Below are 19,107 nucleotides of genomic sequence, written 5' to 3'. Positions count from 1 at the left end.
CTATTGCGGCCGTCGCTACCGTCGCTTCGCTTACGTTTGCACCGGCATTTTGCCAGCATTACGATGGATCCTGTTCTCGAAGTCGTCAACGAAGTTCTCGCAAATAGACACCTTTAGCATACCGTGTGCTTTGTTACCGTTAGCAGCATACCGTGAGCCCGCCTACAGCCGGCGAGCAGGCGCTGATTGGTCCCGATGCTGCAGGCGCGCGCGTAGCTGCCGGGTACGTGGCGCCATCTGGCAACGTCAAGGAGATTTACGCATGGATTGGCTGCGCCTCAGTGATCTGTGGCTCCTCATGTCCCAGTGTTACTAGAACCATTGGTTCTAGCAACACTGTTTTGTCCTATGACGTCATCACGCTTGTACTTGCGAGTTTGGCCTGTGGCGGCGATACCTGTATTTTGGTTCTTGCTCTTTTCTACGTTACAAGAGCTTTGTTGTCAGTATGAGTGGCGCTTTTGTAATCAGGAGCTGGTACTCTGTCGATACAAGCCAACTTCAATTTCTCCTCAGTGTCCCTTTAACAGCCTAATTTCGCATCACACAAACGTGTTCTCCAAGATAACACGCAGCTTCGAAGCAAAAGCTGCCGTAATGGAAGTATTATTTTACAGCAGCCATGTAGAGCGCGAATGCAGCTCGCCCAAACCTCATATGCGCCGGCCGCTCCACGCTTCCGCGCTGCGTGTAGCAGACGACGCGCCCGGCAGGGAGCAAGACTCGACTGCAGCGCCGTTAGTTCTCGTGACCGCCGCTTGGGACACTCTCCTCCGCTGGGCGGTATGGGGAGCTGTGAAACTGAGTTGGTTCGAGTAACGTTCAGTGTTACCATACTAGAGTGTTGCCAGACTGCACAGCTCCCATTGTTGCCAGTCTATAGTATTGGCAGATAGAGGTGTGCGCCATGCTGGTTTCGACTGGCGGCGGCGGCGTGGTGGTTGTTTTTAGTCGGCGGCGCACGGCCATTTTTTCTCGCCGGCGTAAAAACCGAAACCGCAAATTAAGAGAAAGCTGTTTCGCTACATCCTTCTTTGTTAAACAGGTTGAAATTCTATGCTTTTCATGTTACGGGCTAATAGGACACACATACAGACGTGTTGAGAGCGAGAGAAATGAAAAACGATTTGTAAATCTTATTTTTCAGCTGGCATTAAAACAAATTGGCACATATCTCAATGCGCGTATGCTGAGTGTGTGTAGTCAGAATTGTTTTCTCTATTTTGTCATACCTAGGTTTATATAATATTTTCCAGTGCACAGTCAGTGAATTCCTCTTGCATTGCTTAGCCAGCACCGACACACGGGACACTCTCGAAGTGTTAACCTAGCTTCCATTTCTTCTGACTGAGAGTGTATTTATGCAATGTGCTTTACGTACAAAATAACCATACCCTTTCTGTTACTGACGTTTAATTGTTTGGTTCAGCACTTACGCTGTGAACCAATCAGTACATGTTATAACACAAATGTTCCCGGCTGCACGAAATCACATGTTCTCAATATTAATCGCTCTTTGCTTAAGTAACTTTCTTAAAAAGGCAGTTTCCCGGAAGAAAAAAGAATCAAAATACTTTTCTAGTAGGTGAACGTATCTTCAGCTGAGATATGACGAGGTAGAATAGAAATTTGCACAATTCGTTAACTTATCACCAGGTGGAATGAACAAAGTGCGGGTTAGTATAATGCAGGCATAGCTGGGGGGCACGATTAATTCCTAAAAAAAAGTTGTTCTTTAATCTGTTAGATAGAAACTTTTATATTTCAGTGCAGCTATCGGTGTCAGTTGCATCATATGTGTGATATATATGAATGCTACAAAGAAACAGCATCGTGTAGTAGAAATGTTGATATATTTTTATTTGGAAGTCCAATGAATGTTTCAGATTTTCCAAACAATAAAAATGACAGGTAATAAAAATTGAATATTTTAAAACTCTTAAATATTGAAGACGGCATGTGTGTGTGTGTGCGTGCGTGTGAAAAATACACCATAAAACGCATCCCTAGCGAACAAACTGTGAGCAAAACAATGATTGGACAGAATTTAGTTTAGAGGCAAGATTTACAAAGGCTATAGTTATCGTGAATAAACAAGTTTATCTACGGTGAGTGGGTGCAAATTGGCTCTTTGATATCGAAGTACGAGACCAGCCTCCGAGATCACTCGTTCGCTCGGTGTGCTCGTGGCCGGAATGCACAGAATTTTTTTAGCCAGGCACGAGAGCCATAGTAGCTCATTCTGAGCCCCCTTCCAGAATTTTAGAATGTTGTGCAGTTGCGCGCAGGGTTTGCTTAAAAGTGCGTGACACTCGGCATTGAATTGGCTCGTCCAGTGCTGTGGTGCACTGGAATGGTGTTGCGCTAAGTATGTCAAAGTTTCGTTAGGGCACGCGTCACTTACAGTTGGCTTTGTGATGTCGCATTCCTTGACATAGCGACGCACCTGCTTAGCTAGAAACTCAAGTTTGGATGTCTCCCTTTGCGTTACATACTCTTCGATAGCTTCTAGATTTTGAAACCTGGGATCAAGAAGCGATGCAATGACCATAACATCAGTTAGAGGAAACCTGAGTTCAAATTTCTGCAGGATCTCTCTTTTCATTTCTTGCACTAGGCAACTGCCGGACATGGCGTCTTGGAAGTGAGGTGAAAAGCTCGCTTCGAATAACAATGAGCACATTAAACGTGCTCGATTTTTGCTGCGAAAGAAGCTCCACCGCGCATTTAAACTTGCTTAGGAATTGCACATTCTCTTCAATTAGACACCAGTCTTCGACACTAGGGAACGGGCGCCCTAGCCGAGCCAACAACTTCCTGAGCACAGCCTTATTCGCGACGAGGCTCTCAAACATAGTTAATATGTTATGCCACGTGGTCGGTGTGTCCAGTTTAACTGTCACTGCGTCCTCCCTGTGCTACTGGAGTGGCATTGTATGCATGATCTCTGATTTGACAGCCTTCATCAAGTACAGGATCATTTTCGTCATGTTCAAGCGCTTCGGCTGTACTGACCAACGACAGCACTGCCGCATTCAGTTCCGAGTCCGCTATCTGCTCCAGGTCGGAGGTTCGGTAGTGCACCGTCTTCTCTATGTCACGGCAGTTGACTAGCAAGCTGTTGAGTTTTGAGACACTTCCAAATCTGTCCTTGACAACCAGGTTGTGTAGGCCGTGCCCAATACACAGGTGATGTTCCGTCTGCACGCGATTTGCTGCGTGCTTCATGTTCGAGCCGGCGCCAGTGACTGTGCACACTTCCTTTCCCACCATGTTGAATTCTCCGAGGCACCTTTGAAACTCATTCATGATGGCATTGCCTGTATGTCTCTCGGTCAGGTGTCTCGTGCTCAGAGTCAATGATACGAGCTCGTAGTTCTCTGAAATAAAAACAGCAGCCATTACACTCTGAAACAGCACAGTCAGAAAAAGATCAAAATATTCTAATTCAGGATTCTTGCATGAATTGGTTTGTTCTCATTTCAGTCACTCTGTCAAAACCTGGCCCCCTCTCCTCCCCATTAAAATTGACCCTTTTTTTCAGCGTTCGCTACACTTGCCCAGCATTAATGCAATCATAATGCTTTCGTGATATAATGAATATATGTTTTCAAGATAGAGGCAAGAATGAAGCATGCGGGCTTATTCTTTTTGTCTTTGCCTTGTTCTCAAAAGCTCACGCAAGTTTAAAGTAAATAAAAACTTTAGAAAAGTATAGTGGAAGCACACGCTGCAAGTTAATACATGGGTTGAGACACGCGCTTATTGCTATCGGTACTCTAAAAACAGCATATTTAACATAACATCAATATGGTGACAAGTGAACGTGATGTAGGCTCGCCACCTGTAGCTGTCGGTCCACAGATCGTACGTGACTGCACAGAACCTCAACCCCTCAGTTACCATCTTCTTCACCTGTCCGTGCATGCCACAGTACACATCATCCAGGGCTGCCCTCGACAAGGTCGTTCGGTCAGGGAGCTCTTAGAGCTCTCTGATCACTCCATATTTTATGAAGAAGTCCTACTGAAGAGAAATAACTGACTCTGTGTTCGCACTTATAATATCACAAAAGAAACAAATGCTTAGACTACGTTGTAGTCGTAACCCACCTGTAACCCCTCTTCCTTCACTATGTTAAAGGGCAGCAGGTCTCTGACGATCTAAAGGACAAGATCACTGGCAAGCAAGCTCTTTTTTGACGATGTATGTACTTTTTGTCTTGCACCTGGGAACCATCCGGAAATAATCCTTGACCGTCGTGGTTGTCTTGGCTGCCCCCTTCTTGCAGTCGTCTTGTAGTTCGTGAGCGTCCATCAACATGTCTCTGCATGTTCGACGTGCTTACTGTACTAGCATAGCATTTTACCTTGCAGCTGCGGAGGAAACAGGTGAATATTAAAATTCTCACAATGAAATGGCAAAACAGCCTAGTAAAGTAGTTCCATAAAGAACAAAAGACGCTCTACTTGCGATTCGAAAAGCTTTGAGTCGTCGTCCTCTGATGACTTAGCCAAACAGCTTTCACAGTAGTAGTCGGTTCCAACTCCCTTCTGCTTTCCCCTAGTGAGGTATGTTAAGTGCCCAAAATGTTTCCAAACAAAACTACTTTTCACTTTCGAATACAGCGAAACAATGCGAAAACTTCCAATCGGCATCTTAAACATCACGGCCAGAAATTCCTATCTCGCTGCAAGTTGCATCTCGAGTGCTGATGCCGTCTTCAGACATATCACTGATTCCACCCGCAACCACACTGCTTACAGCCCTCAAGTCGTGATTGCGATTGATGGGAGGACGCGCGCAGCGTGCTCTGAACGCACGGAAGGCCGGGGCGCGTATTGCCAAACCATATCCCGTACACACACTCGAGCAGACGACGCTCAGGAGTGTGATCACGTGACATGACGTCACTTCTGTCAGCAGTCAAAATGGCCGCTTTAAAGCTCGCGGCGGCAGTTGCGTTGTTTTCGAGCAGTTGTACGCAAGTGGTTCCAAGACCAGTGCAAGCCGCCTAGTTGGATCCAGGATACTTGCCTCTGAATGGTTAAAGTGCGTCGATTCCAAGGTGCTATGTAAGCCACGCGGTTGGATGCTAGATATGCGTATTGCATTGGTCTTCAAACCGACGTAGGACCTACGCCGTGGCGATGTCACGAAGCGTTTGTTTGGAGCCGTTTGTGGCCATTGGAAGCGTTTCTAATTCCTGTGAGGATCACCACGGACAGCGACGAGTAACAGCTGCTCGCCTTGGAGAAAAGAGGCTGCTCATGGCGAATTTCCTGCGCGTGCATAAGCTACACAGCACAGTGACAGTATCCGAGAAGTGAAAGTGATTGCGGTCGGAGCAAGTGCTTCTCCGTCGAAGCAGAGAAATGGGCACGTGCGAAGGCTCACTACGCACGCAGTGTTTTCGGAATGCTGAAATGAACTTGGCGTTGTGCAGCTAGTCGCACTGGTTGCAGTGATCGCGACTGAAGCGAGCGTTGTTATACGACTCTGTTTCTGCTACGTATCCATCACCGATTTTGATCACGCTTCGTGTAGTTACCACGTACTGTGCTTTGAAACTGCTGTGAGTGCAACGTGACGCGATCTTGGCTGCACGGCCGTCGAACTGTTTTCTTCCGCGACAACAGCAGCGTCGCCATCCTTCTGCGTCTTGCTGCTTGATACAGTACATTTTGTGATTATGGATGTTCGGGTTGCGACGTGCGAAAACATCGGTGTGTAGTGCAGTCGTCTCTTGTGGAGCGTCATTGTTTTTTATTTCCTGCCTGCTATGCGGACCTATGTCTGCAAAAATATTTGCGTGAAGAATTGGTGACAACACAAACTTCTCTGCATGATGGTGGGCTGAGCCAGAGGAGTAGTTCACGGTTCAGGTTGCGACAACACGGTGCACTCCGTTTAAAAAGTGCTATAGCATTGTGGGCTGCGGAAAGGCATCTGTGAGGTTATAATGTAAGCTTGCGGCTCTGTTCTTTATTGCTAAGCAGCTTAAATCACTTTGTGCAATGAGTAATCTGCGCCAGGATGTGAGTCGGCGAGCACTGACAATGCTTTTGACACCAGAAAAAGAAGTGCTTTGGCATCCAGAAAGTGTGTGAGCAGGAGGAGTCGTGGGCCTGGCAGTTCATGGGTTAACACAAAACTCTCTGCATATAGCGCGACAAGCAGTATGATGGCAATTACAGTGTGTAACAAAGGTATATGATTCAGGATGTGCTTAACTTATCTACTCAAATTCAAGAAGTCTTAACACTCTTTGCACTCTGCACAATTATGCGACAAAGGGCTGTGTTCATTTTCACTTTGTCCACTGTGTTATGACCGAGCTTCCATGTTATTGAGGTGTGAGTGCACTGAAAAAGTTTTTCCCCCAGAAATACTGTCCATAATTTGAATCCATAATAATGGGTTCTGTATTAACGAGGCATGACCGTATAAATGAAATTATGGTTATTTTTAATCCTGATAATGACACAAGTTATTGAGCTGTGTTATTTGCCTAAAGGACTTATGAAGTAAATTTGCCATTGCAAAGTATGAAAGCTGATTAAAAGAATGTTGTATGGCACAGCTGTTTGGTGGTCGTACGTAGATTAACAACTGGCTTTACCTGACACCACTTTGAAACAGCGGATAGGAAAACAAGGCCTGTGGAGCTAGTAAAACTACAAGGTACAAAGACGACAGGAAAGGGCAACACCACCACCGCACCCAGTAGCCATTCTTGTTCTGTCATTCTCGTCCTTAGTGCGGCGCCAACATGCTGTCTTTCCGGCAGTTCACCCGACAGCACACTCAAGCCCTGTGAAACTTAGAGAAAGCAACGGCAGGACGGGACACAGTGTGTACATATATCTCGTGCGTGCCATGAAGATAGCCTCCTGTCTCATCATAGCTTGGCCCCTGCATGTCTCTTGCCAGTCATCACCCAGCACTTATGACCCTATTTGTGCCATTGGCATGTGTGCCCTATTGTAAAACATATTTTATGCTTTCATGGTGCTATAATGTTTTGGCCGATTAAGTTGTTTCATCCAAATTGGCAAGGCTTTGGAAAGCATTCCTGCGATAGCCAACTTGCTCTCATTCTCCCTCAACGGCAACATCCCCCTCAACGCTTTTTTTCTGGGCTTTGAAAGAGCGTGTGATAAAAGGCGTATTTTCTCATGCTATAACTTGGATCCAATTGCTCTAAACTGGATCCAAGTTTTAACAGCCAGCCGTCGACAGAATTCCCATACTAATTCTTACGCGTCCTGCTTTTTTACTGCAATCTCGGGCGTCCCCAAGGCATTGCCCTTGGGCCCGAGGTTTTATTAAATACATTATGACCTTCCTTTCAGTGTTTCCTAACAAGCCTTCATTGACGACTATGGAGTGTCTGCCCTCTGCAATCAATAACAGTATTTCAATTCTCAGAACAATATTTCGGATGCTCTCGACTAGCCTGTTTGCTAATGCTATTAGGAATGCACTAATATTTTTTACTTTCGGGATAAGTACATCTTACCTACTTATAAGGCCTTACTGAGAAAGGCATATTCACTGCATACGGAAAAAAAATTGGTTTTTAAGGAAAGGAAATGCTGCAGTAATTGTCACATATCTCGGTGGACACCTGAACTGTGCTCTAAGGGAGGGGATAAAGGAGGAAGTGAAAGAAGAAAGGAAGAAATAGGTGCCATAGTAATTTCTACCACCTGGGGTACACTGATGTCGTGCAGCACACGTGCGCCTTTGCATTTCGCCTCCATCAAAACGTGGCCGCCGCAGTCGGTGCATATTGGTTCAGATTCTCAACTATTAATATGGCTGACAATGTAACATGGTCTCACCTAACAATCCTTATACAACTACCCACAGCCCAGGATATTTACACCATAGCATGTCCTTAGTGCCACCATCTTCCACGTTGCTTGCATTCAAATCTCCTGTGCGGCATCAGCAGAATATTCTTATGCCACATGGCACATCTAATTTTTCTGATATCCTGGGATGAATTCAGAACTGAGCGGCTTGTTTTATTCTCTCAGGCTATTGTAGAAGCTCCAGTGTCACAGCACTAAAGGTGAATCTTCAAATTTATTCGTCTCATTCAGAAACTGCAGGTTTTTTTTGCTCTTTACCATCACATAACCAACTAATCTTTTCCTGCTCATGCTCATGAGGACTTATGCAAACCGCGCCGTTGGATGCTCGATATGTGTGGTCCAACGGTCTTCAAACCGACGGAAAACCTATACTGTAGCTGTGTTACGAAGCGTTTATTTGGAGCTGTTTGTGGTCGTCGGAAGCGTTCCTAATTCCTGCAAGGATCATAATGGACAGCGGCGAGTAACAGTTGCTTACGGTGAATTTACTGTGCGTGCATAAGCTGCACAGCACAGTGACAAGTGCCTGCGTTAGTGAAAGTGAATGCGATCGAAGCAAGTGCTTTTCCCTCAAGGCAGAGAAATGTGCCCCTGCAAAAGCTTACTACGTGCACCGTATTTTCCGAATGCTGAAATGAGCTTGGCGTTGTGCATGGGTTCCATTAGCTGCAGTGATCGTGACCGAAGCAAGCGAAGTTTGTTATACGACGTTGTTTCTGCTGTGTGACCATCGCCGATTTTGATACTGCACTTGAAAACTCACTGCAAGTTACACTGCCTGTACTGGAAGTTACGCTGCCGCGAAACGTGCAATAACGGTTTCAGAATGACTACGCGATTCTTATCGCGAATTCTCCATCGGGCTGAACACATTTACTGGAACAAGCAAGGCTGCAGTACAAGCTGGTAACAACCATCGTAATTACAAAATCACATTCTTCAAATCGCTAAGGTTACATACTTTAAATTATTATTCAGTAATTCAAAATAGCACTGTGCAGTGGATTTACATTGCTGACAGAGAAAAAAATAATAATTGTACTTCATTATTTATTTATTTCGTGTATCCTCAGGGCCAGAGGCATTATTATTATTATTATTATTATTATTATTATTATTATTATTATTATTATTATTATTATTATTATTAGAGGTGAGTGGTTACACAAATTTCAAGAAAAAAAGTACAGTGCAGCAAACTAATTAGTAATACAAAAATGATGGCTCCTAGTTATACAATATTAGCTGTTGGGTTCTTGGTGTGCTGGTTAATAGTATATAATACACAAACATACAGCGCAGCAATAGAGTGAAAAAACAAAAACAAAATGCTCGTACAAAAAAAAAATAGTCTCCTACTTATACAGTGTTTTCTAATGCTGTCTTGAAGTGTTGGTTGTCAGTAATTGTAGCGGTTGATGCAGGAAGGTGATTCCACTCAGCAGCTGTGCGTGGAAGGAATGACTGAAACATGGTATTGGTTTTGCAAAATGGAATTCCGACTTTGTTATTGTGATCTAGCCTTGATGAAATGCATTGGGGAGGGGAGATCAGTTGGTTGCGAAGGGAAGGATGATGAAATATCTTGTGAAAAAGTGAAAGTCTAAGGGCTTTACGGCGAGATGCTAAAGATGTCAGGCTAAGATCTAATTTCATTGCAGAAATGCTGGCAGTTTGGTTATAATTACAGAGACTAAAACGAGCAGAATTGTCTGGACCATTTCTAATGAGTGAATTAGGTTCTGTTGAAAGGGATCCCAAACTGCTGCAGCATACGCTAGCTTTGAGCGGACCAGTGACTTACATAACAGTAGTTTTAGGGAAGAAGATGCCTTAGAGAAATCATGTTTTAGATATCCCAGCATGCAATAATAATAATCACCTTAATCCTGGAGGGACATTATTAAGGTGATAGGAAGGTAGCTGGCCTGAAGTTCTTCACACATGCAGAAATTTACATTTTTTGATGTAATTCCGTTGACCATGGTTGGCATCAAATAGAGATAGCGTAAAGGTCTGCTTGAAGAGAAGATATGTCATTGTCACATATTATTTCTCTGAAGATGACGCAATCATCTGCGAATAAATGAATGTTAGAGGAAACACAAGAGGGTAGATCATTAATGTAAATTAAAAAAAGGAGAGGACCAAGTACCGACCCTTGAGGTACGCTGGACTGCACTATACTTGGCTGTGAGGTTGAGTCATTAGCAGAAACAAATTGCAAACGGTTAAAAAGAAAGCATTCGATCCAAGCAAGCAGTTTGTGATCAATGTTAAGTCGATTTACAGTAAAAGCTCGTTAATTCGACACTGACGGGACCGCGAAAAATTGTCGAATTATCCGAATGTCGAATTGTCGAATGAACAACAAAAAACAATGTTTGCCGCAACAGGACGTATACCTTTATTTGGCAAGGAAATCGGTAATCACCGTCTGCTTTTTCGAGCGAATTTGAGCGACTACGATAGCTCTAACAGCTGCCAGGTGCTCCGCGGCACACGCGCCGTCAGGGATTTGTTCACAGAAGTCCTCCCGCACGGACAAGGCTTCTGCGGCTTCTTTCACCGTGCACTTCGGCATTTGGGACAACTGCTCACAATCGTAAATCGTCGTCGTTGTCAGCGCCTGTCACTTTAATTATTTCATCCTCGGTCAGCTGACAGGACACAAAGGCGGGGCGCGCAGGCCCTGCGCGCTACCCACCCGAAAGCAGCGAGGAGGTGAAGGGAGCGCGGCTCCCCGCTTATCTGTTTTTTCAGCCAGCGTCCGCGGGGACGGCGTTGTTGCTGGGACGCGCGTCTTATCTTTTCTCTTTATCTTTCCTCTGATCTCTTAACTCTCCTATCTGCACATGGCAGCGGTGGTGGCTCGGCTGAGCCAGTAGGCAATCCCTTGCAATTTCCTCGCTGGCGTCCCAGAACCCTCCTCGCAGCGCCGCCCCTCCTCCTCCTCTTTTTCTCCCATCTCCTCTTTTTTTCTTTCACGTCTGTTGCGCTCTTCGGTCTAATCCTCCGGCGAGTCTGCCTCCGCGCACCGCCGCCGCGAATCTGCGCGTGTTCTGGACCGCGACCTGGTCAGCGCGCCTCTCAATGTGCTGACGCATGAACACGTAGGTGGTGGTGGAAACGCTTATTGCCAATGATGTACATCGTAGGGGCTCCTGGTTTGCCGCAAAAGTTTGCATGATGACGAGAATTGGTCTGGGTATCGGGCATGCAGCAGTATTGGGTATTGAGCAGTCCGGGTTTGTAGTTGTCGCCAATGTGCAGCCTGCGCTATGGTGAGGGACGGAGCGGGGGGTGCGTATTCCCTTCGTTTGTCTCGGTAATACGAGAGAATATCACGGAAGGAGACCAGGTAGTGCGCGGGCCGCGGGTGAACGGACCGTCGTGTGAATTTAAGGCCATTTTAAGTACGTGCGCAGTCGCCTTCTTTGCGAGAGGAACGTGCCGGCCACACAAATGGCTCGAAGGGAAACGCGAAAATCGCGAGCCGGCCGCTCTAGAAGGTCGCCAGGAGCAGCACAGCTGTGAAAGAAAATACGAGCAGAATCGCTTTATTAAGGCGAAAGCCTTTAATGCCTCATACTGTCGTGAGCAGGTAATGCTAGCAAGTGTGTTCGAGTTCCGGCGAAAAAAAAAAAAAACTTTATTGAGACTGGGAATCGAACTAGGGCGCTTGGCACTTCAAGGGTAGTCGCTGCCATTCCGGCACGAACACGGTTTGAGCAAGAATAAAGGCAGATCTAGTGAACACGCGGGTTTCGTGAGTGAAATAAAAGAAATGAAAAAATTGCGAGTATGGAAAGAAACAAAAATATAAGAAATTAGATCATAAAAGACGAAAAATATTAGAGAAAAGGCACATCTAGTGAACGCACGGGTTTCGCGAGTGAAATAAAACAAATAAAGAAATGCAACTATGAAAAGGAACAAAATAATAAAGAAATTAAACTATAAAACAGGACAAATATTAAAGAACACAGACCGCGTGGTCCAGAAGACGCGCAGATTCGCGGCGGCGGTGCGCGGAGGCAGACTCGCCGGAGGAATAGACCGAAGAGCGCAACAGCCGTGAAAGAAAAAAAGAGAAGGAAGAAAAAACAGGAGGAGGAGGGGCGGCGCTGCGAGGAGGGTTCTGGGACGCCAGCGAGGAAATTGCCCAATTTCCTTTCACCCTTCTCTCAGTCGCAACAAAACAGCAACAACAAGCAGCGCAGTAAACTCGCTGACAAAGCGCGCATTTACCAAAAAAGGCGCCGTAAATAACCGCGACCGTAGCGACTGCTGCGACACAACAAAGCACAAAAAAAAGACGCCAGCCGCTTCGGCCGCCGCTAACTCGCTTCCTCGGATGGATGGATGGATGGATGGATGGATGGATGGATGGATGGATGGATGGATGGATGGATGGATGGATGATAATATGACCATACGGATGGCCTATCAGCCGTACAGTAGCGCCGCTCATGGCAGTGTTTTTTTCTTTTTGCTCTCGGCAAACCGGCTTGGCGGGCTGCGGAGTGAAGTCGAATTAACCGACGCACGGCAAAATTTGTTCGAATTAACGAGAGTTTCGCCCCATAGACTCCTATGTATAATTGTAGGTACCTCGCGCGCGCGTCGAATTATCCGATTTTCCGAATTAACGGGGGTCGAATTAACGAGCTTTCACTTAACTTAAACATTAGAAGGTTATGGCATAATTTATGAAACGCTTTCGAAAAATCTAAAAATATAGTCGGCAAGTGAGGAGCGGTCAAGGATGACTTTTAGCTGATGCATGAATGATACTAGTTGTGTTTCACATGAATAAGTCTTGCGGAAGCCGTGTTGTGATGGTGAGAAAAATGAATTAGTTTTGAGAAAGCTAGCTAGATTTGAGGCAAGGACATGTTCTAGAATTTTACACGGAATGCAAGTGAGCGAGATAGGCCGGTAGTTATAAGGACAATGCTTGTCACATGATTTATGGAGTGGGATCACCTGCCCGACCTTCCATTCAGCAGGCAAGGAACCCTTTTCGAGCGACTGCTGGAATATCATGGTTAGAAAAATGGAAGGATAGCAGCTCGTGTTTTTCAGAAATTTCGTGTTGATTAAATCATGCCCGGGAGCGGAAGATGGTTTAAGAGATGAAATTATTGATTTGACGCCTTCTGCTTCAATGGTTATGGGAAACATTGCTGGGCAATCATTGTTGTGCATGGATTGGAGTGTATTATCGGTGGTTGAAGAATAGTTGCGCAGGAAAACTTCGTTGAGTACGGATGCACATTCGTTAGTTGGAATAACATTGAAAGAGCTGTCACTCAAGGTTATCATGTCATCCGCTTTGGGGTTAATGACACGCCAGAATTGCAGCGTTTCCCCCAGCAATTCCCAGTAGTTGTCACTGTAATATGGGAACAGGTGTTTTCCCTGCCTCCCTACTGACAGTATTGCAAAAGACATGCGTATCTATTCACTGTATAATGTGTGTGTGTGCGTCTGAAGTGTGCATGCAATAAAAATTCACATTTTAGCACACGGCTGTCAATCGGGAACACAAGAAAATTATGACGCTTCTAACCATTTGGAACATGTACAATCAGTGGTAACTAAAGCAGTTCTACACTTCACAGAACAGTGACAATGCAACACTACTGATTTATTTGTTATGTTCTTTCAGGCCAATATAATAGCCAAAATTAAAATAGAACTCTGTGACTGGAAAGGGGCCGAGACGTGCATCATTCAGCTAAAGTGCATGGCTTTATTTTTCACAGTTACAGTGGGACTTCAGTTCTCTTCTAGCGGTCTTTCCTGAGCTCACATTGCAGTTGCACGAGCCAGAGTGCAGCGTTGAAAAACAAGAGTGGGACGTTCTGCCGAAGGAGATTCATTGTTGACATGTACAGAACAAGCTGGCGTATAAGCAGTGCGACTCCAAAGCATCCTCAAATGTCCCTGTGCATGCGAAACAAAGTGGGCGCCCAGTATGTATTGCATAAAAGTCTACACATGCCATCCTCATTAATGTCATCATAATGAGATTTGGGAGCCAGTAAACTTGATTTCAGGTCGAGGAAATGCAAGGAATAATTTGGAAGGTTTACCTAGTGATGGCTCCTGGCTTAAAATGGTAAAGAATACTTTGTATCATTGGGGAAGCAGGATACAATGACCATAATTTCTGATTATCTCAAGCAAAACCCTATCATTTCAAGCAGAATTTGTAAAATTGGATTTCCACTAGGAGAGCTATGATGTCGCAGAATACATTTTTTTAGCCATTTAAGTATCTGACAGGCTTGTCTGTGCTGTCTGGTACAACTTTAAAGCAGCATTTAAGAGTTGTTTTCGCTGATCATTAAAATGTAGTACAGTATGACTGATTGTAGTGGTGACCAGGGGGTATATCTATGAAACGGTTAGCTTTGGAGCCAACTTGTTTTTCCACGGTTCACCTCGTGTGAATGGCCGCCGCGGTGGCTCAGTGGCTATGGTGCTCGGCTGCTGACCCAAAAGACGTGGGTTCGATCCCGGCCGCGGCGGCTAGAATTTCTTTGGAGGAGAAATTCTGGAGGCCCGTGTACTGTGCGATGTCAGTGCACGTTAAAGAACCCCAGGTGGTCGAAATTTCCGGAGCCCTTCACTACGGCGTCTCTCATAGCCTTAGTCGCTTTGGGACGTTAAACCCAACAAAACCAAACCAAAACCAAACCTCGTGTGAATGTCCACTTCGCCACCTGATGTCAGGCTGGCTAACGGCAAATTGCAAACCGTTTCGTGGATATACCCCTAGTTCCCAAAGTAGCAAGCAAAAGTGAGCATTGCTAACTGTTACTGTTAACTGATGTTTGTACTACTTAATATACGTTGAATCTTGGTGTTGCTATTTATCAACATCTTCAGCAAAATACATCTATTTCACGGCTGGTATGATTTGCAAGGAAAGAAATTAAGTGAGGCATCGATAGGTATGAGAAACTTGGAAAAGACCTTGAAGTTCAGCCAAAGAATGCTGAAAAAAACAAAACAAACACAGTGATGGCTCGTGTCTTTTACTGGCATCCCTTTGCTGCAGATTGAAGTTGACGGATTCTGGGTTTAAGGTGAACCGACAGCCCTTTTAACAGTAGTATCCTGAATTTCACATGCATAAGCCTGCAAGTACCATTCTCAATGAGCCATGTTGGAAAGTCTATGTGTTGCTTAGCAAAAGAGACAAGCACAAAGAAAAGACAGACACAGATAGGCATAATAATGCATTACTTTGCATTGCCCGAATTCAGCTAGCTAGACCTAGCTTGTGCACAGTGTGAAAATTAGCCTAAATGCAACTATTATGCAAATATGCTGCAATATCACTGGAAGTAGATTATGAGGAAAGTTCTGGCTGAACATATTATGCATAAGAGAGCATTGTATCGGTTTGCTGATGTGGGTGAGCGACTAAGCACTTTATAAGATCAGTTGATTTTAATATTTATTTTACCTCACGGTCCTACATGACAATACTTGAGCAGTGAACTTTGACATGGTGTGGTAAGTAGGAGCTTTGATGAATTTGCTATTTACTAATAAGGGAGTTACTGCATTAGCATTCAAGTGCAGCCATACAGCCACAAAGGAAAGATTTTGCAGCTCTTTTTTTTTTGTAGCCATATGGCTACGCATGGGTGGATGCTAAAGAGCAATTACTTCCTTATAACAAATCATTTCGACCTTGAAGGATTCCCGAAAATATTGAACCAATACCGCTCCCACTTTGAGCTCACCCCACATATGCTAGCCGTCCTGGTTGGTTTGCTTGGTCGGTAGCACGACTGCCTCAGTGAGGCAGTGGTTGCGGGTTCTAGCCCCAGACCAGGGCGAATTTTCGTTTATCTACATAGTTTCTGTGGAACCTGTGTACCTTTTCTTTGTAGCCATATGGCTGTGCTTGGGTGGACACTAATGAGTAATTATAAACATTAGGCTAACATTGTAATTTACTGCATGGGTTTCTGCAGTGACCAGTTCAAAAGAAAAGAGGTATAGTCTTGTGAGGTGAAAACCATTCCAGCCTTTCGTGGCAAAAACAAAATGAATCTCGAAATGCAGTGGCATGAGCTAATTGCAGCGGCACAGCAGTGCTTGTGCAGATATTGCAGAAGGAACCATGAGTCATAGCTGGTTATCTGACAGTAAAGGGTAAAAGATCTGCAGTTTCTGCACGAGACGAAGGAATCTGAAGATTCACCTTTAGTGCTGCTGCACTGGAGCTTCAAAAATAGTCTAAGAGAATAAAACAAGCGGCCCAGGTCTGAATTCATCCCAGGATCTTAGAAAAATTAGATTTGTGCCATGTGTCATTAGAATACCCTGCTGATGCCGCACAGGGGTTTTGAATGCAAGTAACAAGGAAGACAGTGAAGCTAAGGAGATAATATGGTGCGAATATATTAGGTTGGGCAAGATTAATAGGCGTGACCACGTTACATTGTGAGCCATATTAATGGCTGAGTATTTGAACCAGTATGCAGTGAATATGCCTTTCTCGGTAAGACCTTATAAATAGGCAAAATGTAGTTATCCTGACAGTAAAAAAATATTAGTGCATTCTTAATAACTTTAGCAAACAGGCCATTCGAGAGCATCCAAAATTTTGGCCTGGAGGGTTTAATGTTAATATTGATTGCGAATGGCAGACTCCATCTTATCGGTGAAGGCTTGTCGGGAAACGCTGACAGGAAGGTCATAATGTGTTTAATAAAAAGCTGGTGCCCAAGGCCAATGCCTTTGGTTTGACCGAGATTGCAGAAAAAAAGCAGGATGCGTAAGACTTAGCATGGGAAATCTGCCGACGGCTGGTTGTTAAAGCTTGGAACCAGTTATAGCATGAGAAAATCAAGTGATGGATCTTATCACACACTTTTTCAAAGCCAAGAAAAAAAGCTTCGAGAGGGATGTTGCAGTCAAGGTGCAAGTGCATGTTGCAAAGAGTGAGAGCAAGTTGGCTATAGCAGGAATGCTTCCTATAAAGGCTTTGCCGATTTAGATGGCACAACTTAATGGGCCAAATGCTCTAGCAGCGCAAGTATACAACATGTGTTTTACAATTTGGCCCACATATCAACGGCACAAATAGGGTCATAGGTGCTTGGTGGTGACTGGAGGGATACATAAAGGGGACAAGCTATGATGAGGCAGGAAGCTATCTTCACGGCATACACAACAAAATATGTATGTACATACTGCTTCCTGTCCTGTTATTGCCTCTTGTAAGTTCCACATAGCTTGACCTTAGTGTACTGTTGTGTGAACAAGACGGCATCATGACGCTGTGCTAAGGGATGAGAACGACACAGCCTGACGATGATGATAGTGAATTTTTATGGCACAAGGGCATCTGTGGCCAGAGTGCCATGGCACAGGGTATTCTTCTTCTTCTCAAGGTGGGCTCAAAGACCCATTTCCCAAGCATTTCACCCTGAATAAGCCGAGCACCAGGCCAGGGAAGCTTGTACCCATTGTATCACCTTTGGGTACCCGGCGGCAGTGGGGATGGAAGCCACGACAGAGCAAGAAAGGCAGTGGTGGTGTTTGTCCTTTCCTGTTGTCTTTGTTCCCAGCGTAGGTTTGCAAGCTCCACAGGGCTCATTTTCCTATCTGCAGTTTTAAAGTGGCGTGAGGTAAATCCAGCCATTATTATTTAACCGCCAAACTGCTCTACCACAAAACACATTCCTCTGATCAGCTTTCATAATTTGCAAAGACAGACACCTAGTTAAATAACAGCATAATTACTTGTCATCATGAGAACTAAAAAATAACCATAATTTCATGTATGCGGTCTCGTTAGTATAGGCCCCATTATTATGGACTAAAATTCATCATCATCATCAGCCTGACTATGCCCACTGCAGGGCAAAGGCCTCTCTCCCATGTCTCTCTCCAATTAACCCTGTCCTTTGCCAGCTGCGGCCAGCGTATCCCCGCAAACTTCTTGATCACATCCGCCCACCTAACTTTCTGCCATCCCCTGCTACGTTTGCCTTCTCTAATGGACTAAAATTATGGACAGTATTTCTGAAGACAAAACTTTTTCAATTCACTTGCGCCTCGTTAACATGGAAACTCGGTTATGAGACAGTGCCCATTGTCGCATGTATTCTTGTTGCACAAATAAGCACAGTGCAAAGATTACTAAAACTTTTTGGATTTGAATAGATAAGTCAAACACTGCCTCAATCATATATCTTTGTTACACACTGGAATTGCCATCATACTGCTTGTCGCATTGTGTGCACAGAGTTTTGTCTGAACCCATGAACTGCGTGGCACACCGACCCCTCCTGCTCACACATTTGCTGGTTGCCAAAGCACTTCTTATTATGGTGTCAAAATCATTGCCAGTGCTTGGCGACTCGCATCCTGCCACAGATTGCTCTTATACAAAATGAATTAAGCTGCTCAGAAATAAAATATCTGGGCCAATTGTATACATGATAACCTCTATGACCTCACACAACCCAAAATGCTAAGTTATCACTTTTTATATATAGAGTACACCATGTTTTCACAACCTAAACAGAAAACTACTCCTCTCGCTCAGCCCACCACCATGCAGAGAGTTTTGCGTTGTCAACAATTCTTCACGCAAACATTTTTGCAGACATAGGTCCGCATAGCAGGCAGGAAATATAAAAATAACGACACTCCACAAGAGACCACTGCACAACACACCGATGTTTTCGCACGTCGTAACCCGAACATCCATCATCACAAAATGTACTGTATGAAGCAGCAAGCCGCAGAAGGATGGCGACGGTGCTGTTGCCGCGGAAGAAAACAGTTCGACAGCCGTGCGGCCAAGATCGCGTCACGTCGCACACACAGCAGTTTCGAAGCACAGTACCTACACTACACGAAGCGCGATCAAAATCGTTGATGGATACGTAGCAGAAACAGAGTCGTATAACAACGCTCTCTTCGGTCGCGATCACTGCAACCAGTGTGACTAGCTGCACAACGCCAAGTTCATTTCAGCATTCCGAAAACACTGCGTGCGTAGTGAGCCTTCGCACGTGCCCATTTCTCTGCTTCGACGGAGAAGCACTTGCTCCGACCGCAATCACTTTCACTTCTCGGACACTGTCACTGTGCTGTGTAGCTTATGCACGCGCAGGAAATTCGCCATGAGCAGCCTCTTTTCTCCAAGGCGAGCGGCTGTTACTCGTCGCTGTCCGTGGTG

General features: G+C 44.9%; 2 protein-coding genes across 8 annotated transcripts in view; one reads left to right on the top strand and one right to left on the bottom strand.

Annotated features, from left to right (window-relative positions):
• LOC149350847 (uncharacterized) overlaps positions 1 to 19,107 on the top strand; it is a 145,012-nt gene that overhangs the window by 77,083 nt on the left and 48,822 nt on the right. The gene's annotated exons all lie outside the window — the stretch shown is intronic.
• Positions 1,349 to 4,938, bottom strand: LOC149350848 (uncharacterized). Its single transcript, XM_089580043.1, has 2 exons — positions 4,113 to 4,938; positions 1,349 to 3,380 (listed from the first exon to the last, which is right to left on the bottom strand). Exon 2 carries the CDS (start codon positions 3,307 to 3,309, stop codon positions 2,893 to 2,895), a length of 417 nt encoding a protein of 138 aa, XP_089436169.1. The 5' UTR covers positions 3,310 to 3,380; positions 4,113 to 4,938; the 3' UTR covers positions 1,349 to 2,892.

The sequence above is a fragment of the Amblyomma mixtum genome, chromosome 3 (assembly GCF_055824585.1).
Source record: "Amblyomma mixtum isolate Tamu chromosome 3, ASM5582458v1, whole genome shotgun sequence".
Classification (NCBI taxonomy): domain Eukaryota; kingdom Metazoa; phylum Arthropoda; class Arachnida; order Ixodida; family Ixodidae; genus Amblyomma; species Amblyomma mixtum.
The sequence above is the reverse complement of the archived record's forward strand: the minus strand, read 5'-3'. Positions and strand labels throughout refer to the sequence as shown.